Genomic DNA, 24400 nt, shown 5'->3' with positions numbered 1-24400 from the left:
TGAATTTCTTTGCTGTCTGCTTTTTTCCAAATTGCTAAAGTATGAGGAATTTTTTTCACCCGCTTCAATCCACTTGGCCCTTGATCTTATGAAGGCGCCCTGAGCTTTTTCAAGATAAAGTTCATCTAATTTGGCATATAACTCCATTAATTTAATCTTCTCTTGTGAACTTGGGTTTGGTTTATTACAGCACATACTTATTTCTTGGAGTAAATTACTTTCATCTTCTCTTTTTTTCCTGTTAAGTTCTTTGCAAAACTTAATAGTAAACTGTCTGATTTTAAATTTGGTATATTCCCACTTACCTATGTTATTTTCGATCGATTCATTATTTTCAGTTTTCTTTATCAATTCTCTGATCTTATTACAGTATTCCTCATTCTTTAGCAGTCCGACATTAAATTTCCAATACCCTTTATTCCTTACTTCCTTCAGTGTGGGTTCTAAAAATTTATTTAAGTTATGAAACAATGATCAGTCAGGGGTGCTTTAGAGATTGTAGTACGAGAGACATAACTTAAAGTGTTATCACTCACCAACCAATAATCAGTTCTGGACTTGTTTGCTCCATTGGGCTTAAACCATGAATAACTTTTAACATCTGGGTTTACATTTCTCCATACATCAGTTAGGTTATTATCGGCCATGAACCTTTTAACTGTGTCATTACATTGTGGTTTGCCCAGTCTTGGAGGTGACCTATCCAGCCATTCATCCGGAGTCATGTTCCAGTCTCCTCCTACTAGAACACAGTTAGTGGGGTACTGCATTTTAAGATCCAATATCCCATTCGTTATATTTTCTAAAAGTTTTATGTTTTGTCCCTCATTATTATACCCATAAATATTCGTTATAATCATAAATAGACTTTCAACTTTTAACACCACCGTCAGCGAGTGACCATCTCCATCAGCTCTATGAGTTACAACTTCTCCAGGACATTTGTTGAAACATATAGCCACACCTCCTGATCGGTTGGAGCCATGACTAAATAGAATCCGGTCTCCCCACTGATTAGTCCAAAATGTTTCATCCACTTCAGCAGAATGAGTCTCTTGCAACAATAGACACTGAGTTCTTTGCCCTTTACAGAATAAGAAAAGTGCTTTCCTTTTCAGAATGTCCTTCAGGCCCCTAACATTCAATGAACCAAACGAAATGTTAACATTATCCACGAACACTAAAACAAAAGAAAAGGTGAACTACAAGTTTAACACTTGTTTACTCCGTTCACTCAGATAGTGAAAGAACCTAACTTGAATAAAGATTTAACGTCCCTTTATAAAATTGTCCACTGTATCACAGTCATATCCAATGAATTTACTTGCCATCACCAATCCGGCGTCCATCAATGTATCCGTGGGGACCCCGAAAGAAAGCCAGTTTTCCGACGCGCCTTGCCTGTTCAATTTGCGGCCATAAACGTCTCCTCTCCTCCCAGTCCTCCCGTGGCAACACTTCTGCAAAACGGATGCCTTTATCCTTGCAGACCTGCGAGTTCTTCGTCCGACGCCAGATCTCTTCTTTCATCCATCTCTTGGCAAACAGAATGATGACATTTCTGGTCTTATTGTCCATTTTTTTCCCCATTCTATGGACGATGTCAATTGCATCCACCACCTTTGACTCCAAATCTGGTGCGATTTTCCGGGGGATTTCTGTGACTTGCGCTTGGATGTTCTCATCTTTTTTCTCTTCCAGACCCTTAATCCGGAGACACCATCTCATCCTGTATCTCTCTTGTTCTCTCACTCTGTCTTTGAGTTCACTGTTATCTTTGTGAAGCTGGACACATTGTTCCTTCAGGTCTTGAACTTCCTTTCTGCACTCTCTCATCTCCTCCGCGTTGAACTGGACTGCTTTCGCTTAGCTAGTGATCATGGCGCTACTTTGTTTGGTCTGCTCCTTCAAATCAGCGAGCTGCATATCCACTCGTTTTTCCAGGCCCAGAATTGCTTGTAATATGGCGTTGTTAGAAACTTCAGCATTCTCACCATCAACTGCTGACTTGGCCTTTTTCCCCTCTGGATTCTTGACTGGTGTAGTTGGTACCGAATCGTCACTACGGTCCCTCTTGTTTAGCAGCGAGGTGTCCATAGCATAATCGTGCTCCGTAGTTTGAACGTTGGCTTTCCTTTAAACTGTCGGCGAGGTTTTCTTTTCCTTGGGTTCTATAATGAGCTTGGCCGGTTTAATATGCCTCTGTGTTGTCATTTCGACAATTCACAGTGGACTTTCAACACTTCAGATAAAACTTTGGGACTGATTTGGCTGCGTTTTGAAAAATGTGGCTGCTCAATCCGCCATCTTGCTGTCCTCCCCGGCTAACTCTAATGTGGTCACAGGTAAATGCTGGCGGCTGCCTGGAGTCCTTTCGCCCCCTCCCCCTCTCTTGTGAGTGTGTGAGTGTCTGTTGCTGCTAACAAGGTATGTATGTGCAACAGGCTACCGTAACCATTTTAGCATACTTAGTAGATGCTAACAGTGTTTTTTTGAATTAGGTGCTATTGTAACCACCTCACCGGACTGCTGCTGCTTTGTTTGCATTGCGTTTGCGGCGCGTATTCGCTGCTGCTGCTTGCCGTTACGGCGTCCTATGGCCATCAGAGTATTGGCCGCCACTTCCTCTGTGCACGATTGTTCGGCCGCATGCCAGGACCGGGCACGATTATTTTTATTCTTTACCGGGGACTGATCCCTTTTTATGCTGAATGAGTGATTGGATGTGTGTGGCTCATTTTATTTTATTATTATTTCTTTTGAGTAATGCGCTTTGGTTTATCTTTTGATTTTATTTATGTAGTTCTAGTTTGTTAATTCCGAGTTGCTTTCTGTAACTGAGGTAATTGAGTTTAGTTTTGTTTTCTTTATTTTTCTTTTCTTTGGTTAGACCGGGCAGTCTTTATTTGATAGATTTAGTCTGTGACCTGCCCACTAGTCGTGGTTTTGTTAGGTTTTCTTTCTTTTTGGTGTGTGCAACCTTATTAATTTGTTTTATTTTCCCCTTTTCAGTTGCTGTAGGCCGGTGGTGGCGGTGCTGGTGCCTTGGTGGTGGCATCCCCCCGTTTTGTCTTGCTGTGTCCCTGGGAGTGGGTTTTCTTCACGGAGAGTGTCTGCCATGTGTGCCTGGTGATTTGAGTTTCTGCTTTTTCTTTTTTTTTGGTGGATCCCTCCCTTGCACTAGCCTTCACCTATCCACTTCGGCCTCAGCCCTGATTAGGTTTGCCCTTTTTCGTTGTGTGAATGGGTTTTAGTACTGTTTTTTAGAAAATACAAATATTTAATAAATTGTATTTTGAACTTGGAACCACGTCTTGTGCTCTTAGTAACCACAAACCTGTGTGCCTGGTGTCTGATCAAGTAATTCCCAGGGTGGCGTTGTCGAGCTTTTTAGTAATATTAGGAGTTGCATCTATCCTTTTTACCACCTCCTCGCCACATATACATGACCATTGGAGAGTACCAGCAACAGGCAGACTGGACAAACAGCGCTGACTTTTGCTGTCATATGGGATATAAACAGCAGCCCACCTATTCACCCCAATCTCCTCCATACATGGATTTTTTTCGTTTTTTATTAGGGGTGGGACTCGATTAAAAAAATTAATCTAATTAATTAGAGGCTTTGTGATTAATTAATCTCAATTAATCGCCGTTTAAGGGTATAACAATATTTGCCACAAGAGGACACATTTTGCTTCATTTGCTCCAGTGTGGGTTGCCGGCACCGCTTGCTCGTACTCGGACCAGGACTGCTAGCACTAACAGCTCCGGAGGTTTCTGTGCTCGCTGCAACATGCTTTGCATTCAGGTGGTACCGTAGGCTTGATGTGCTTCGGTGGTAGGCAAATTCTTTTTTGCACAATTTGCACAAAACCACGCTCTTATCTTGGACTTGGGGCAGCCACGTATCCCAGAATGCATTTCGTAGCAACGATAGCGGAGGAGAGGACTCACAACTGTAAAGTTACAAGTCTCGAAATACTACTGTTTTAGTAGTACAGAATGTGATTTTAAGATTATTTTATGTGAGAAAGTGGATGTTAAAACTTAAAATCTGTGGTCGATTCATCACGATAGCGCGTAGTTTAAAATTTGCTCCAAAGTTTTCGGAGATAACCGGCAGACAAGCTGCGATGGTGACGTCATCAAGTACGCTGCCGTCCCTATTGCAGAATGACTGTTCTGCGTCCTCCCGTCCTGGAGAAACTGTACTACCAGGTCGAACTTGCTAAGTCCGAACTGCCAAGTTCATAAGTCCGAACTTGGCGTACTTGGTATTGAGAAACGACCCTAGCTCTGACGCGTCTTGTGCATCAGTGTGATCGGTGGACCAGGAACTCGTGCACTTACAAATGTTCTGTGTTGTCTGGAGTACAAACTGCGATTAAATGCGTTAATTTTTTTGACGCGTTAAAGTCCCACCCCTAGTTTTTATACTACATCACTTGATTTCCTCCTCTACTCCCATCATAATTAGTACGCCACTAGAGGCTCCTGCCTTACAGTTAATATGAATAAAGGTTTTAATAAACTGGTTGCATAGACAACCTATATGGCTATTTTGGGCGGAAGAAGAGTCTGGGTGACGGTTGCTGTCTCAAGTGCTAACCTCTGACTCATTTGTTCAATCACATGTCAATGAGAATCCAAGAAGTGTTGTTGTTCAGGAGTTGTTGGAAGTGTGGGGAATATTAAAAAACTTTTCAAATAAAGACTGATCCATCAACTGTATACTGAAACCAGATCTTATGTAAAGAATATTTTAGACAGTATGATTTTTATGTTATTCCTTGTTCTTCTCATTTGACCTGGTATCCTTTTTCTTCTTATAACTATTTTTTGTCTTCTGTAGTCTTTGTAGTATTTGAAAGTTTCCCCTTAACGTTCTCTAGATGTTAAAACAAAGTTTTACTGATGCAAAACTGTAAAAAGTTATTTTTATGTTCCCTGACGCTCTTGGAAGTTTTTTTTTTTTTTCTTTCAACATGGAGCTAACATGAGGCTACAAGAAGTTAGAGATGTAAGACTAACCTTCTAAGAACTTCCTGAGAATGTAGCCTCATGTTAGTTCTATGTTGAAAAAACTCTCCTTTTAACATCTATAGAACATTAAAGGGAAAGTTCAAGTGACCTTCCTAGAACATTCAAAGGTGAATATTTTCCCTTTATGGCAAGTCTTGTTAATGAGTTTTCTCCTGAAATATATACTTGACTGATTTGAAATTAAGAAATATAACATCCCTAGACTGCTGTACTGTATATAACGTGGCCCAAACTTGTAAAACACACACACTACACACTAAAGCATGTATTGTTGGCAGTTATTAGTATTATTAGGTTGCTAAAAATGACCTTTGCGCATGTTTCAATATAAACAATACAAAAAACCATGAAACTATACGTAAACACATTTGGATAATGGAAAAATAAGTAGTGAGTAAAAAAGGTTACCAGCAGGGAACGTTTGGGGAACATTACAAAAATTACAGCTGAAAATGTTACATGTGGTTATTACAAGGTTTTGGGAATGTTATGTTGAATTCTTACAACGTTGTGGAAGGGTTACCTAAAAGGCTACCAGCAGGGAACCTTAAGGGAAAGTTGATATTTACCTTCAAAAAAAGTTACTTAATGTGGTTATTAGAATGTTTTGGGATGTTACGTTGTGCAGTCAGGTAACCATGGCAACAAGAAGGAGGAGGAATGCTGAGGTTGCTGCTGTCAGGTGGGGCAATGAAATAGAGGAAACATGAGAGGAAACTGTGGTGATTCTGATCTGATTAATTGACCTGCGCCAACAGTAGCCCTGCCTATTTGAGGCTTCCCTGAGGGGGGAGGACCGAGTCAAAAAAGACAAATGTTGGTGAGAAATAGTGGAAGCCCTTCATCAGCTAGGCGAGTAGCTGGCTATATGGTCATAACATTATGCCCGGTCCTAACTGCGGTAATGTGCTTCTCATTGCTAATTCCAGATCCAACATTAGTGTAGCCTGTTTGATACAGCCAACACAGCCAAGCCTGCACCCTATCAAATAAATAATAAATAATAAAATGACTATATGTGAAACTCGTAACCTGTCATAATCGAGATGCTGCCTAGTAGGTTCGCCTCTTGCATTTGCTTTTAATGTTATAGCGTACAGCAGTTTTTTCTTACTTTTCTTTCTTTTTGGTGCACAAGACTGCAGCATCACACACAATACTTCTGTCAGTTTGACAGCTGCTTGACCCACATCCCCCAGGTGACATCTGAACTCGGGCATGATCACGAAATAAGATCGATCAAGGTCATATGTGTAGTCTGGCCAGTTACCCAGCCGAGCCACAGCATGAGTTCCTGGTAGTGTTATCGCTAAATCTGACATGGTGACGATTGTTTAAGACAAAAAAAATAAAAGTGTAGTCTGAACCAGTCCAAAGAGAAACCTGTAAAGAATATTCCAGGAATGTTACTGGGTAACGGGGTATCTGGGTGTCGGGGTTAGCTGGGCTGATGATTGCTGAAAATTTGTAAGTTAGCTAATTTGGGCTGTTTTTGTAGAGACGGTGAGGGCAATGACTCATGTGATCAACCAGGGAATGGCCCTGTATTGGGGAACATCACGATGGACCTCCATGGAGATCATGGTGAGTTCGACCAACCACTTCAGTGGGTGTCAGGCCCAAATTATATTTAGTCTAAATAGCTCCAGTGATGTCAGTGGTGGGGTGTTTGGGTCGACCAAATAGAGATCAGTTTTCTATTTTGACAATTAATTTATGCAAATTGTTTTAGGTAGGTTTTCCATGGGTCCATATTTTGATTGGGTCAAAAACTTTTTATACATGAAGACTTTTATGGTGCACAACTGTTCAGTAGTTGTTCTCTGTATTTGCTGAAGGAGGCATATTCGGTGGCACGACAGTTCAACCAAATCCCACCCATCTGTGAACAGGCAGAGTACCACATGTTCCAAAGGGAGAAGGTTGAAGTGCAACTCCCTGATCTTTTCCACAAAATAGGTGAGCAGCTGCTATAGTTTATAAGACAATTGTTCCCAATAATTATGATAATGAAGAACTCACTCTCATCATTAACATTGTGTGTTATTATGTATTTTGTTTTTAAGATATTTAATCAGCCGTGTTAATAGCCATTCTTTTTTGGGAAATTGTATACAGTGGGTAGGCTGCCGTTGAATATTCATTTTGTTTAAGCCACGAGAGTCTTTGTAAAGTTATATTTTAACTGTATTAGTTTGAATCCTGATGCTAACCTTAGCTTACTAGTTATATATTGTAAAGCTGTAGACAAGTCATTGAACATTAGAAATTTGCTGTGTGACTTGGTCCATTACAAAGGCTATTTTGGCCATGCAGGCATTGGAGCTATGACATGGTCCCCACTGGCCTGTGGGATCATCTCAGGAAAGTATAACAGTGAGATCCCTCCTTATTCACGAGCCTCGCTTAAGGTAACACTCATACATTTCCCACTTCCCACTGTGTCATTTTATTGTGTCACATCCATCCATCCATCCATCTGTTTTCACCCGCTTTATCTGGGGCTGGGTCGCGGTGGCAGCAGTCTGAGCAGGGACGCCCAAACTTCCCTCTCTCTGGACACCTCCTCCAGCTCATCCGGGGGGATCCCGAGGCATTCCCAGGCCAGCCGAGTGACATAGTCACTCCAGCGTGTCCTGGGTCTTCCTCGGGGCCTCCTCCCGGTGGGGCATGCCTGGAACACCTCCCTAGGGAGGTGTCCAGGGGGCATCTGATAGAGATGCCCGAGCCACCTCAGCTGACTCCTCTCGATGTGGAGGAGCAGCGACTCTACTCTGAGCTCCTCCCGGGTGACAGAGCTCCTCACCCTATCTCTAAGGGAGCGCCCTGCCACCCTGCGGAGGAAACTCATTTCAGCCGCTTGTATCTGGGACCTCTTTCTTTTGGTCATGACCCAAAGTTCATGACCATAGGTGAGGGTAGGAACGTAGATTGACTGGTAAATCGAGAGCTTCGCCTTTCGGCTCAGCTCCTTCTTCACCACGACAGACCGATACAGTGACTGCATTACTGCTGCTGCTGCACCGATCCGCCTGTCAATCTCACTCCATTCCCTCCATTCTTCCCTCACTCGTGAACAAGATCCCAAGATACTTAAACTCCTCCACTTGAGGCAGGAACTCTCCCCCAACCAGGAGGGAGCAAGCCACCTTTTTCCGGTTGAGAACCATGGCCTCGGACTTGGAGGTGCTGACTCTCATCCCAGCTGCTTCACACTCGGCTGCGAACCGCCCCAGTGCATGCTGAAGGTCCTGGCTCGAGGGAGCCAACAAGACAACATCATCCGCAAAAAGCAGATCTAACAGATTATTTCAAAGGAGAAAATTAGTTTGAACCAATTCTCAGTTTAAAATTTTTGATACCACCCTGACGAAGGCAAGAGTCTCCAAAGTCTCCAAAAGCAGTCATTTTCATGGTGCAAGAACCATTCACTGAAGTTTACAGGTAATAGCGTCCTCTTGTGAGCATGACAGCTTCATCTAAGAAAGAAAAATGTATGTTGTTGCTGCGCAAGTCATCCTTTGTGGTATTCAGGGTTGGGTACTCCCAGAATCTTTGTCTTGCCTTCAGCCCTGATCTCTGTGTTGTGCTGTCTGCAACAGGGTTATCAGTGGATGAAGGACAAGATCCTGAGTGAGGAGGGGCACCGTCAGCAGGCAAAGCTAAAAGAGTTGCAGGCTGTTGCTGAGCGACTGGGCTGCACTCTTCCTCAACTGGCTATTGGTAAAACAAAACTGTAACTCCATCAGTTTATCAGAAGCTATCATGCTATTATTCATGTTTTTTTCTACTGGAATACCAAATGTTTCTCTCTGTCATGATAGTTTTATTAAACTTAGTTCTCACTTCATTACATATTACAACAACTATGACAACCTCCACTATCATACTCTTAAAAAAAGTAAAGTGCACAATCTTCATTGTTATTGCCTAGTCCATGCTGTAGGACAGATGACTTCACTCTTTTCCTCTACACAACAATGGCTGCTGAAGGACTGCTCTCACCTTTTCTTCTTGTGCTTCACATTCCCACAGCATGGTGCCTGAGGAACGAAGGAGTGAACTCTGTCCTGTTGGGAGCTTCCAAAACTGACCAGCTGATGGAGAATATCAGAGCAATACAGGTCAGAAAACATGCATGCCGCAGATGGAACCACTTTGTTGATAGTTCCATGACCACAGCCAACAGTTAATGGTGACAAACAGTCTCAGATCAGTGTTTTGGATTTCTTGGTTGCTTTAGCACCTGCTGTTGAGTTTACTAGATACCAACCATTGTTACCTTTTAGTTCTGATCTGTTTTCAATTTTAAAAAGTTATTATTATTATTATTATTATTATTATTATTATTATTATTATTATTTGTTAAGTTTTGTTTTGTTTTGTTTTACAGACAAATCAAAGTCATATGGATCAACTGTATTAGACCACCCAATTCTATCCCCTTTGTTACTAAGATGTATCCAACCCCGATTCCAAAAATGCTGGGACACTGCCCAAGATGTACTGTACATAAAGACAGGCTACAATCATTTCCACAGCATTTGAATTGTGTTTACCAACAGTTTTACAAAAGGGTTCTTGTTTGAAATCTGTTGCTGGCATCAAATTCAGAGTAAGCATGAGTTTACAAAAATCAATACATTTTATGAGGTAAAGCATTTAATATTAGTATCCATATTCTAAGGCAAATTGGCATCCTTGCACTTCGAAGTTGAAATCAAAGTAAAAAAATTTAACTTTTTGTTTTAGCATTCTCAAAACTACAGCTTCCATTAAAATTTTGCAGTGCGGCAGTGGGGACTCTTTGGTTATCGGAACTTGGTTTCAACCATATCCATAAAACTCACCAATGCTCTCTTCTAAAGTCATTTTCCCAACTCCTGCCCTGCTGTTATTACAGAGATATGTGAGCTAACCTCAGCCCCTCATTTGTCAAGCACTCACCTCTTGTGTTGAGCCCTGATGTTTAACCAACAGGGGTTTGTGGAAAATTTTGTTAATTAAAAGGATATGTAGCATGAGACACATAACATAGGCCTACTGTTGAGATAGAATGATTTTTTTTTTCTTAGTGTATTTACAATTGTCAGTGGGATTTTTAGTGAAATTTCTTCTCTCTCTCTCTCTCTCTCTCTCTCTCTCTCTCTCTGTGTGTGTGTGTGTGTTTTCATTTTTATTCAAGTTGTGTTTTTCTCCTTCATTTGAGGCTGGAGGGAAGTGTGTCAATCCCCATAGACCACCATATTAAAATAGCCAGCCTGGTACAAAAAGCTATTTTGTTCTCTATTGCAAATTTCTCCATTCATGACAACTGTATGGGTGTAAATTTTTACACAACTCACTCATTTAATGATATTAAGACTTAAGTTATGCTTTCAGTAACAGCTCGCCCCTAAGTTTCAGTAACAAGGCTTCATTTGGCGAATGTCATCTACAACCAGGCTCCACCTCTTTGCTTATTTTTGGTTTAGCTGAGAGTTAGGCAGTCAGGCACTGGGAAGATGGTGACGGCAGTGACTTTTCAAAAACCTTTGGGTGATGCCTCTGACACAATGGTCACACATTTACTTGTCTAGAAATTCTTTCACTTTCTTTAAAACTCATCACTGTATGTCTCTACAGTTTCTGTCTGTGTAGGCCTGTCTCTAATATAAGGCTGTCTCAAGTAAAAGCCTGTTTTTCTCTGCAATTCAGGTAAATTAATAGCTTGAGAAATTACAGTAATCCATTCTCTCCTCTCATTCCACAGGTTCTTCCAAAGTTATCAATGTCCATTCAATCTGAAGTGGATAACCTCTTGGGAAACAAGCCCTATAGTAAGAAGGACTTCAGATCCTAGAAGTGATGTACTGCCTCTCTGTCCTCTGTTTTTGAAAAAGATGCCTATCAATGAGATAGCAACACACATGCACAATGTATTTTATATGAGAGTGTAGCAAACTGTGCATAATCCGGAATCTGTTTCCAAAAGACAGCAAGCCAAAAATATGTGCTCATTTATCTTCCACCAAGTTAATGCACTGTCATTCTAGGGCCAAGTCTAGGGCTCGGGTCAACTTTCCAAATGAAGAAATGAAAAATAGAACATTGAATTCAATTTCTTAATTTTTTTGTTGTCAGATCAATATTAAGATTTTTGAGCCATTTTTCTAATTTTGGTGAATGTTGGATAGAAAAATTAAAAATTGAAAATCAGAGGGGTTTATATAGGTTTATATACTGCATATATAATGATTTTCCAATATCACACAGGATGGAAAGCTAAACCAGCTAGCCTATGCATGTAAAATTAGCCTTGTTATATGGTGTGTCCCTGCTTAATTAACACTTGCAGATGTAGTCACTGCACAGATTGAAATAAAAAAATAAAAAAAAAAAAAAACATGTGAGCTTGTAGAAGCTATCATTGTAAAATTGATTGGCTGAGAAGCCCCCTCCCCACCCCAGGTAAATGAATACAGGAGGAATTGGTGCTATACATGTCAAAAGCTTTAGCAGCTGGTGATGAATGATTTGAGCTGTTAAATTTAAATCCCTCTTTTCCCGCATGTCCCCTGTAGTGATGTGGCTGTAGTCATCCTGCTCTCTGGCTGTGCAGCTCCTCCCTGCAGAGCCTCTTATCTCAACTCAGGACATTCCTTCAGTACTCTTCTGAAATAAACACACAGCATTTCCAGTTGTCTTTACAAACATGTTTCAGTACAAAATTTAGCAAGTAACCAAAGTCTTGTAGTTACAAATGGCTGCAAAGGTGGCTCATCCTTTGTTCTTTATACTTCTTTTAATGAGGCGATTACTGAAAACACTGCGATCGGCTGGCGACCGGTTCAGGGTGTACCGCACCTCTCGCCCATTGCTAGCTGGGATAGGCTCCAGCCCCCCGCAACCCCGAAAGGGATACGCGGGTATAGAAGACGAACGAATGAATGAATTACTGAAAGCAGTTAACACAGACAATTCAGTCCAAATGGTAGATCTGTCTGAATTCTCGGGGGAAACTGTTGTTAGCCCCAATTCTTTTATTGAAAGACCAAGAACAGTCTGGAGAAATCTTCAGTTCACAGCCAAAGTATTTATTGAGGTCACACGTATAGTAATGCAGCTCTGGTCTCAGAATGACAGAGCTCTCGCAGGATCTCCGCCAGAATGAGCACAGATTTCAGACAAAAGTTCACATTTATCTTCTGGATTTGACCAGGTATTTGCCCATTACAAAAGAAACTGGAACGATACTTTCAGGCTCTTCAGTCTTGCCTTTTCTTTCATTCTGTTCTGAGCCTACTTCAAAAGTAACTGTTTTTTATCCATATTTTAAACAGTTAAATTAAAAATACCTAATATCATTCATTGTGCAAAAATGTGTATGTCTGATCTTGTCAGTTTCTGGGTGAGTGTTAATATCAAAGCAGGACTTCCCATTTCCTAAAAGCATTTTGAGGCTGAGATTATCCTAGCCCTATTGTTTCTCCATAGACTACTATAATTTTAGCCTGAAGATGACAAAAGGTCATACAAAGGGCATGTCTTACAGTAAACTTGTTTAATTGTGAACAATCTGATGTAGGGCTGGGTGATATGGCTGAAAACTGTATCACAATATAAGTGTTTTATATCGGTGGATATCGATAATTATTGATATTTTTTATGACTTATTTAAAATAAGGACCAGGAGAAAAATACATGAAATTTAAACATTTTTATTTTAAATTTAACCTTCCACTGATTATAATCCCCTAAGCTATCAAGGCAGAAAGGAAAGGGAATGTCAACACAACCATGGAAAACACTCAAATAATAAATGTAAATAAAAGCGTAAAAATGTAAACATAGAGAAACCTGACAACTTTTTTTTCTGCAGGTTTAGTGCCAGGAAGTTCACAAGCTGATTCGGCTTCTGGTGAATAAAATGTTTTCAAATATGTGCAGTGTTTTGTAAACACAGCAGAAACTGAGGTAGACTTGACATCTATAACATACAAAAAACAAACATGATAGACAGTAACATTGATTGAACCATAAATAAATAAACTATGAATAACTTTAGTAACTCTTCTTACTCTAAACATACGTGAACTATTCAATTATATTTTTATTGCAAGTGTGCTTAAAAAAAATAAAAAACAAAAAAAATAAAAAAGCACGCGCAAGAGATTTTTATAACCTGGCTTCTCCACAGTGCTCAGCGGAAGCATGTCTTTAGCTATATGATATGCCATGGCCTCCCTTATGTCTTTGTGCCTTTTAGATGATTTGTCATAAGGCACTGAGGCAGAGTACCTCTCCATGGTGGTCTGCTGCTTGTGCGGTGGTGCTGTGGTTGCAGATGCTGTTGGACATTGGCGAATACGGCTGCACTCTGAAGGGTGAGAGCGGCTAAGGTGGTAAAACAAGTTTGTGGTGGGGGCGACGGTCTTGCATACTTTACTGACCACATTGGTCTGACTACGGTCCGACTTACAAAATCCAAAAAACAGCCATACTGGCGAGCTGACTTTCCCTGTTTTATTGACAATTTCTTCGCTTGCTGCAGCGCTCACTTGCTATTTCTCATTTCACTCCACGCGAAGGATCTAACATGAGACAACGAGATGGTGCAACCAAACATGATACTGTTACATGATTGGCGTGTTGGCGTGTCACTCCCACTGATCAGCGATTACTTTTTTGGTTGCTCGGTTACCTGAGAGTAAGTACCTTTGTTCATGCAACCAACCTTGCTTCGCAACTTGTGGTTTCTTCCGACAAAGAAAAAAAATTATCGAATGCTCTATCGAACGCATTTTTTATTGATATTGATTATGTGTCTATCGTGAGACATATCGTTATCATTTTATCGCCCAGCCCTAATCTGATGCAGTAAATGTTAAAGTTCTGCCCACAGTCTTTGTCTGTGTGCTGATGGGCATACTTTGCTCCACCTGACTGTACACGTGCAATATGTTTGAGACTCCTTATTGGTTGATACTGCTAGCCAAAAATAACTGTATCTGGGGCAAAACACTTTCCACCCAAAAAAGTTGCCAGCCTGGATGATTTTCCGCCTAATTGGGCAGCTTTAGGATAGAGTTCGATGCTGAAAAGTAGCTTGGTTAGGTTGACAAAATTTTGGCCTGACATTTTCTTATTTATTTTTCAATATTCACATTCCTTTTTTTTTTTGGCTAATAATGAAGTTTTTAAACCAACATGGCAACACTGTGAATTATCTAGAAGGCTACTTGAACATGAACAATTTGGTGAAAAGTAAATTGATACCATTTAAAGCATGCCAAATAAGTTATCAGTAGCTCCTGCTTGCAATGCAGCCATGGATGTACAGACAGCTATCACTGGATGACTTTGATGCTGAAAAAAACTTAAAAATGTGATGATTCTGACACATCTTTTTTCTTTGATTTCCAAGGTGATTTATGGACACAAATTCACAATTTACACCAGGGGTGTCATCCACTGAATCACCCTTAAAGATATACTCTGTTTCATGTTTGTGTAGTAAGATTTGACATATTGTTGATGTACTTTTGCATATGTTCTAGACTGCTACATTGTAAAGTGTACACACAGAGGTGCCTATAGGGCTGCTGCCCCATACAATGGCAAAGTCATGCTATGTCACTGCTCACTTTTGCAGCTGCGTGTAACTAAAATACATTGGTTACCAGCTAAATGATGGATAAACTTGTACTGAAGTATGTTTCTAAAGACATTTGTAAACACCAGCAATTCCTCCTAACTCTCAGTCTGCATTTACCCAGGCTGGGGAGGGGGCTTCTCAGCTCTCACCTTTACAGTGATAGTCTAACTTCTACAGTCTTTGTTTTGTTTTGTTTTGTTTTGTTTTTTTCAATCTGTGTGGTATCTGCATCTGTTTATGAAGCATGGACACACTGCATAACTTGAGAGGGTTTTAAGGGCTGAAATTAAATTCATCAATAGATTAATAATTATCGAATTAAATGCTTAAATAAATGAATAAATATCTAATTATATAATAAAAAGCTTAATTATCACCATAAATAAATCACAAATTAAAAAATTCAACATGTAAATGTTAAATTACTTTGTGTACCTATTTATTTAGTCATATTATATATATTATATACTGTATATTTCAAATGTATTTATTTAGACTTTCATTTATCTAGAGTGTTGCATGCTGCAGCAAAATAAATAAATCTGTCAACTTCATCCATCAAAAGCCAGAAGGACAAATACCAATTCCTGTGCTTTTTTAGATCAGATCCAAGAGGCTTCACATCTAACTGACTGGTAGGGAGTCCCAGGTATTTATCCTCTTACGGGATCATTCACACCTTGGGAGTCATTGACCCACCTGACCATCAAGTGAGTCGTTAGGGTCAAGAGTCATGGTGTGAAATGGTATTTGCCTCCATCTGTTCAGCTACAGCGAAACTATAACAGGACAATAAGATCCATGCCAGGTGCTGCAGTGTTCTATTCAGCAAAAGCAGTAGATTCAAGCGTCCATCCCCTGACCTTTGATGGATGAAGTTGGCGGATTTATTTATTTCGCTGGACAAAGTTATGTATGAATGAAAGCATGTATGAATGTATGAATGAAAGCATAAATAAGTAAATAGATAAATGTGTGAATAAATAAATAAATATATACACAAATACATTTATTTTAATGTCTCATTTACAGTAATTTGTGATTAATTTATTTTGGCAACTAAACATTAAATTACTCAGTTATATTCATTTCTTTAAGCATTTTGTTATACAATTATATATTCATTTCGCAATAAATAATATAGTTATTTATTTATTTGTATAAACATTTGATTGCATAATTATATAATATCTATATATCTATTCATTTATTAAATTATTTTCTTCAATTTTTATTTATTCATACATTTAGTTGCAGCCTTTAAAATCCTCTGTACATAAGATGGCTAATGTTAGCGACATAGGCTAGCGTATTTAGCATTTTTGCTCGAAGCAATGTGGGAAAATTACTATACTGTATGTGGCTCTCAAGTTATATGCTATATATATTATATTATATTATATTATATTATATTATATTATATTATATATAGTTTTATTATATATAAAACAAGGGATCTTCCTTATGACTTGGTGCCTCTCCCAAATCTGTGTGTAATGGAAAAAAATGATGACACTCATCCACAATACAGTGGTATGTGTGCACATCCATGACTGCATAATCCTTGAATGCAGACGTGATGATAAGCAGCCCCCACCAGCCAATCAAATGTAAGCTGGAACGGGTGTACCCTCAGGCAGCCCAAGACACCAGGGGCCCGTTTCTCAAAGCAGGTTTAGTGAAAACTCCGAGTTTGTTAAGCCTGAAATGAAGGAAACTCTGAGTTTTCCGTTTCACAAAGGGAGGTAACTCAAACCAGAGAAAGAGGGGTAACTCTAGCCTGTTTCACAGAGAGAGGTAACTTAAGGTCTCGTTCAGTTACCATAGTAACAGACTCTATGAACCTAACCTGGTCGGGACCAGGTTTTTCTCAATGAACCTCGAGTTTCTCTCTGTCTCCGCCCTCTCCGCACACGGTATTTGATTTCCTCATTCATTCGTCAGCAGGCGAGTTTTGGGATAACATACTTCTGCCGTCTGTTATTTAAAAAAAATCAGTCAGTAGGCACTTTTTTTCACTAACATGTCCTTTTGACAACGATCCCGTGGATGAAGGTGCAGCATTACTGCGCAGGGAATTAAATATTCGTCGGGAGATGGTTATCAGACCGCGCATAGATGTTCTGGCATTTCCAGACAATTATGTTTTTGAACGGTACCGTTTCACGTCACAGTCCATCATCTACATACACAACCTAATCCGTCTTTACATTTGCAACATTACCAGCCGGAGTCATGCTCTCACATCCCAGCAGATATTGTGTGTTGCGCTGCGTTTCTTTGCGCAGCATTATGTTGGTGATAAAACAACTGCACAGTCAAACAGCCACTTAATACTTATTTATAATATAACACATGATCAAAATGAGGTACCCCCATTAAATTATGCCGTGTCTTACCTGTTTGAACAATGTTTTTATGTTTCATCTTGAGCTGCTACCAAGTGCACTTCTCCCCCGCGGGATTGCACCTACATGAAATAAATTAATGAGCTACCATTCAAGCAGTTTTCCCTGTAATATTATTGTGATTGCAAAGGACTACATTTAAACTTACGCATTGACCCGAGCAGCAATGTTCCCCCACGCCGCCTCCCTCTCTTTTGCAGCTGCAGCGGTGTTGCACTTTTTTCTAAAAACATGCTCAAATTCGCCGTATGAGCGCATTAAGATTTCGAGTTCCAGTGAGGTAAAAAACGCAGCCCTCCTCTTCCCCGTCGCCATGGTGACTCGTCGAATCGGGGCTCCATTGATGTTGGCTTTTTATAGTCGTGGTGCACGCGCTGAACTCTGAGTTAACCTACTCTGAGTTGACTGAACTAACTCAAATCACCTGTTCTGAAACCGGAAACTCGGAGTTTCCTATCTCAGGCTAGATCAACTCAAGGTTCAGGATTAGACTCGGAGTTTGTTGAACCTCCTTTGTGAAACGGGCCCCAGGAGAAATAAAACCTTTCCATTTTCTGTTTTTCTACTTTCCATTTTCCTATCCAACATTTCACAAATAGAAAATTAGAGAAACAACTCCAGATCATTAATTAGACATTTATCTGACAAATGAAAGAATACAGTTGTAGAAAATGTAATTAAACTTTCCAATGTTTCTATTTTTCATTTTTATATGGAAAATTGAAATGATAAATTTTAAAAAGACCAATCAGATTTGCACTTATTTCCACTTAATATCAAGTTCTACAATATGCAATACTTAGTTTAGTAGTTTGAACATTGTCGTTAATGGAAAAAACCAAAACAAACAAAAACAAAATCACCTGAGCCACTGAGGCACTAAAGACACAAGTTTACCATTGAGTAAGGTGCAGCCTCCTGGACCAGCAAAGGCTTCTTCACTGTCTGCACATTGCTGCCTCAGCATGTCACAGAGTGTGCAACTTACAAAATATTTTTTTTTTTTACATTTGTGTGCAGTTAAACACATGTTGCACAAGACCTGTAAACTTACTGAGCACAAAACACTGTGTGATGCATTAACTATTTTAGTGTAATAACAGCCATACTTACACACTGTTAATGTTTGGATTTGGATTCAGCTTTAATCAAAGTTTTTCAAAGACTTGTGTTAGTGTTAGTCTCACTTCAGGCATTTTATTATAGCTACATTAATGTAGTTGTGTTTTAGTCAAAGCATGTTTGATTTTCTGTTAAGTTGTACTTTTCATTAAAATATTTACTGTGACCTTTTGTCAAACATTCTGTAGTGGTGTGTCAATTTTTTTCCTAAGGAAATTACAATATCTCTGACCTGCTAGTGTGTGTAATAGAATTCAAGGCCTCTTTTATTTCGATTTGTGTGTTAACCTGCTTAGGTTGTCTTGTCTTACCAAATTGGAAAAAATATCATAACTTTCAATATGATGTATGCCTGTATTTTTAGATGAGCAACTTTTTGGTTAACATGGTATTCCATTTTTAATGGATTTTTATGTAAGAAGCCAGGGGGGCAGTAATCAGAAAAACAAACAGGTCTGACAACAATGAAAATAAGCAGACCCATTACCAAATAAGAGATCCAGACCAACCAAGGCTTCAGTTCTCCCTACTCAGTCAACCTGAAAAATAAATTGAACAACGAAACAAGTCAGTCTTTCTACTTTTCTATAGAGTCAGATATCTTAATCCAAAAAACAAAAGCAAAAAGCTTAATCTGAAATCATTGTCAGATAAATTTAACACACTAAGTCCCATTTGAACCAGAACTAAGGCCACAATTGAACCTACACAATGTAAAACCCTCAACCACTCTCTCTGCTGCCTCATATCATAGCCCCTTACGCCAAACCCATGGCAGCAGAAGGAGTCAGTTGCCCTGCAAAACCTCATGCCTTGTATGGCCAGCTCTCTATGGCGTGAGCCTTGTCAAGACCGCAGTCCCTCTTGCCAGAGCTCATTTTTTCAAAGACCCCTCTCCAGCCCTGTCCCCCAGGTTTCAGAGGCAGCTGCGACAATGTTTTAATAGCACAATGACACACTAGTGCACCACACACACACACCACTGTACCCCCTCAAAAGTTATTCTCCACTGTTTTTCATCACGCCTCTTGCCATTAGTCAAAGCAAACACCATGGCATCAAACACAATTAGCATAAAGCCACGTGGGGAGCCAGCACGTATTGGAAATTTATGACAAGTTGCAGGAATTTCTAGAAATTCCACAGCTGAATCAGAATTTCACCTTCACTTGTTCCAGTTCTAGAACAGCACTTAAATGAAGTGTGGAGGTACTGTAGGTCTGGCTATGAGAGACTAGGCTTTCACCATCTGAAGGGACATACATGTGCATTTGCATTTGCAGAGCAGCCACTATGATCAGCCTCTCTCTGACAAGTCTCATCTCATCTGTGAGTGCCCCATCATGGGCTACATTTTCTAAAGCCTGAAAAAATGCCAAGAAAAGGTGTGGAAATCTTAGTTTTCGCTAGACCATTTGAATGACAATATGCCAAAAAGTTATTATGGAATTTTTACCGACTGATACCAAGAATGAGATAAGACTTTATTGACCCCACACTGGGTAAATTCAGTTGTTACAGCCAGCAAGTATTACAAAAAGCAAAGGCAGTGGCATAAAATGATTGAAATAAAAAAAGTGTACAGGATAAAGAATAGAAAAACAACTATGTATATGTACATTCGTACATATTATAAAATACTAAATGCCATAAAAATTCTACTGCCATAGAAAGTACTATTGCCAATATACTTATGAGAAAAAAAAAAAAAACAAAAAACTAATGTCACATGTAGGGCTGGGCGATATGGCTGAAAACTGTATCACGATATAAGTGTTTTATATCGGTGGATATCAATAATTATTGATATTTCTTATGACTTATTTAAAATAAGGACCAGGAGAAAAATACATTAAATTTAAACATTTCTATTCTAAATTTAACCTTCCACTGATTATAATCCCCTAAGCTATCAAGGCAGAAAGGAAAGGGAATGTCAACACAACCATGGAAAACACTCTGTCACGGCGAGAGGAAGGAAGGCCAGGACCCAGGAGCAGAGGCGTAATGAACCAAGATTTATTTACAAAAGATAGAACAAAAAACCACCTGAACCAGGCACAAACGCTAATCAGCGAGTAAAACTGAAAATCACCGTGAAATGGGAAAAAAGAGACAAAAACCAAAAGAGCAAAAGTACCAAAATAATATAACGAAAATTCACCAGACAACCAGGAGACCGTCTAACAACTAACTAAAAGCGACTGCAAAAAGGCTACAGTGATGATCACAGGAGAACAGACGGCACACAGGAGGAGCGAGACGAGAGACGAGCGATCCCACTGGAGAGCTTGTTCAGCATGGAACCAGGAGAATAGTCCAGCACAGGAGTGGCGCATGAGGTGGCTTAAGTAACTGCATTAATGGCTGATGAGGTGCAGGTGTGGATCCTGAGTCTGCTCTGAGGAGATCGGTCCGCCTCTCTCCCGCTCCCTCCTGCTGCGTGAAAAAATGAGAGAACAGAATGCAGTATCAGACATAGGGAGAGCAAAACTGACCCGAGACCACAGCCGTCACACACTCAAATAATAAATGTAAATAAAAGTGTAAAAATGTAAACTTAGAGAAACCTGACAACTTTTTTTCTGCAGGTTTAGTGCCAGGAAGTTCACAAGCTGATTCGGCTTCTGGTGAATAAAATGTTTTCAAATATGTGCAGTGTTTTGTAAACACAGCAGAAACTGAGGTAGACTTGACGTCTGTAACATACAAAAAACAAACATGATAGACAGTAACATTGATTGAACCATAAATAAATAAACTATGAATAACTTTAGTAACTCTTCTTACTCTAAACATACGTGAACTATTCAATTATATTTTTATTGCAAGTGTGCTTAAAAAAAATAAAAAACAAAAAAAATAAAAAAGCACGCGCAAGAGATTTTTATAACCTGGCTTCTCCACAGTGCTCAGCGGAAGCATGTCTTTAGCTATATGATATGCCACGGCCTCCCTTATGTCTTTGTGCCTTTTAGATGATTTGTCATAAGGCACTGAGGCAGAGTACCTCTCCATGGTGGTCTGCTGCTTGTGCGGTGAAGGGTGAGAGCGGCTAAGGTGGTAAAACAAGTTTGTGGTGGGGGCGACGGTCTTGCATACTTTACTGACCACATTGGTCTGACTACGGTCCGACTTACAAAATCCAAAAAAACAGCCATACTGGCGAGCTGACTTTCCCTGTTTTATCGACAATTTCTTCGCTTGCTGCAGCGCTCACTTGCTATTTCTCATTTCACTCCACGCGAAGGATCTAACACGAGACAACGAGATGGCGCAACCAAAAATGATACTGTTACATGATTGGCGTGTTGGCCTGTCACTCCCACTGATTAGCGATTACTTTTTTGGTTGCTCGGTTACCTGAGAGTAAGTACCTTTGTTCATGCAACCAACCTTGCTTCGCAACTTGTGGTTTCTTCCGACGAAGAAAAAAAATTATCGAATGCTCTATCGAACGCATTTTTTATTGATATTGATTACGTGTCTATCGTGAGACATATCGTTGTCGTTTTATCTCCCAGCCCTAGTCACATGTTCTATTGCATTTGAGAAATACGTCTGTTTATGCATAATGTATACATACAGTTTCTAAAATACTGTTGCCAATATGAATAGTAAATAGTGTTATTGCACAGTTGAGACAAATATACAACTTACAAATTGCACCAGATGAAATGGGTTGTCCATGATCGATGTCAGCCTGGCTGACATCCTCCTCTCACCCACCTACTCGATGGTGTCCAGAGGGCAGTCCAGGACAGAGCCAGCTCTCCTGACCAGTTTGTTTAGTCTTTTCCTGTCCCTCTCTGAGCTTCCACAAGCCCAGCAGACCATGGCATAGAAAACTATAAACTGCCCCATATTTTATTAAGTAATGCAACATTAATTTAGAGGTTTAATAAACTAATTCCCCTACACCTGAGATATGTTTCAGACCTCTCCACACATCTTGGACATTGTTCTTCTCCAGGCGCTGCTCATATTTTACAAACTCCACATAACATGTAGCTTGTTAGACTCTCACCCGGTCCTGAAATGGTTTACGTGTTCAACCTTTGCCTAAAACAGTTATTTTTGCAAAATTGGAAAACAAAAGCGGGTAACATACACGAGAGAGTTCTGCTCGAGCAGAGTTCATCTCCTGGTCACTGGCGGAAATGGTCTGAATTTCAGGTGACATGCGCAGGATACCGGGCTGATCCCCTACCAGCCAATCAGAGCCCAGCTCGCTCCATGTCGCTTAGGCTCACTTGCGTTTCCGACTTTCTTTCTCTTCCGTGCAAGCGGGATCAGACAGGAGTTATCGTGCTGCCGTTGAGCTGAGGAAAAACGTGAGTGTTGGCTAACTTGTTTGCTAACAGTAGTTATATTAGCCGTTTAAAGTCGAGCAAGAGCTATTGCTTTGTGACGTTAGATATCTAAAACGCTATTTACTCTCTCCTCATGTCACCTGTGTCTGCAAAGTGGGAAAAACCTGGAGTTTGTGAGCCGTGCTCCTTTACAATTTGGAGTGTGTGCCTATGACTGAACTTTTCTGGTGAGTGAATTTTATTGTTAATTTTGTGAGTGAATTAGTTGGTACTGTAGGGGAATTACCTCTAAATTAATGTTACATTCAGCTAAGAAGGATTTTTATATTATATCTGTTCATGCTGATGTAGTGAACGAATGAATCAACAGTAGATCAGTCTGATAATCTAAGGCGTAAACTCTCAGGACAGGGATTGCTTATATCCAGCTCAAAAGGACACCGTCTGACAACGACTTGTATGCAAAAGATTATTTATTGAACACAATGATGAAATGAATATGAATCATGAATAATACGATAGATTATATGGATGAGGTAAATTAACACAAACACTGCACAGATGAACTTATGGCAAGAGAATGGTAAAATGAGTTTGTCGATAGTGAGAAGTAGGTTTTTAAAGGGAAATGGGGACGTGAATATGAAGTTAATTTGTTGAATGAACGATTTAGAGAATTTAGACAAATTAACAATATCTCAACCTCATGGACCAACTCTTATTCAAAACCACTTAAATATGCCTACTTTGTCAGCGATGTTCCTGTGGATGTCTGCCCTGAACTAACACGAAGAGGCTCCGCGCCGTTGTCAGTCACTCTGGCCCGTACAGCAGTCTGCTGGACGAATCAAGCGAACCACTGATGAGAGCTGGTGCTGGACAGGGATGTCTCGGGAGCTGAGGGTCTTCGGTGTCGGTTACAGACGAGGAACGGCTTCTGATGGTTCTTTAACCCGAACCAGCGGGTCAGCAGCAGGCTACAGGTCTTCGGTGCGGTCAGTTAGTTGTTGGCCGTTTGGCAAGGCTTTTGATTACTAATAATAAGATTGAGAAACTCTTCGATGGCCGGTCGAAAATGTCTTCAAAATTATTATCGTATGACTAGACTTTAACAACAAAAATAGGAATTATGCAGCTTGGCGTGGCGAGCAAAAATGAAAGTTTCACGAAGATTAGAAAAGTGCGTTTTCTGCTGAATTAAATCAGGCCACTCTGTGTAGTTGTGAGCAGCAACAAAAAGACTAAGAAAACAACGGAGTGGAAAAATACTTGAAAACTAAAGAGAAAGAACTTAACACAAAAACTAGACTAAAGAAAAACTGAAGACGAGACTAGAAGAAAGAAGAAACAAAAACTAAAAACTGGCGTCCGTTGCGCGCGGCTAACTTTATCATCGCTCCAGGGCGTGTCTAATCAATAGGACGTCACGCATGTAGGATGGTTCGCAGACGCACAACATGATTTCATTTCACAGAGCGAGAATTAATTAATGATTCATACAAGGGCTCATCTGCTTCTCACTATGGTCAATCGAATATATTTTAAATGATCAATTTTCAATGGCACTTCAACAACAACATGCAAGTTCACTACATGCGTTAGACAATTCTTATGAATAACGACAACATTAAACAATGAACATGGTAACATTTCCTAATACTAATCCTAACAAACATGATGACTAAGGGTATAACTACTTTAATATGATGAAGGAATAAAGAAGGGCAGACTATATTTGCCGAAATGATTATCGCTATTATGGTTACTTATTAATGAATGTATCCGCTAAGCACATTCAACCTAACTGCTACGAACCTCTAGATGGCGGTATGGTTACATGGTAGAAATTCAGAGAAAACCTTTGAAACAGTTTA

The 24400-nt window shown here is 39.9% G+C and overlaps 1 protein-coding gene across 1 annotated transcript in view; it reads left to right on the top strand.

The window, feature by feature from the left end:
- The window catches only part of LOC143326776 (voltage-gated potassium channel subunit beta-2-like), a 168111-nt gene extending 156269 nt beyond the window's left edge, over positions 1-11842 (top strand). The window contains exons 10-15 of the mRNA XM_076740655.1: positions 6545-6630; positions 6885-7005; positions 7363-7457; positions 8649-8769; positions 9082-9170; positions 10799-11842. Coding sequence (XP_076596770.1) covers positions 6545-6630; positions 6885-7005; positions 7363-7457; positions 8649-8769; positions 9082-9170; positions 10799-10888 — 602 coding nt within the window. The 3' untranslated portion in view covers positions 10889-11842. The remainder of the gene's footprint in view (positions 1-6544; positions 6631-6884; positions 7006-7362; positions 7458-8648; positions 8770-9081; positions 9171-10798) is intronic.
- Positions 11843-24400: the final 12558 nt, after the last annotated feature.

This window comes from Chaetodon auriga, chromosome 10, assembly GCF_051107435.1.
Source record: "Chaetodon auriga isolate fChaAug3 chromosome 10, fChaAug3.hap1, whole genome shotgun sequence".
Classification (NCBI taxonomy): Eukaryota; Metazoa; Chordata; class Actinopteri; order Chaetodontiformes; family Chaetodontidae; genus Chaetodon; species Chaetodon auriga.
Note: the sequence above shows the minus strand (reverse complement) of the source record. Positions and strands in the feature narration are given on the sequence as shown.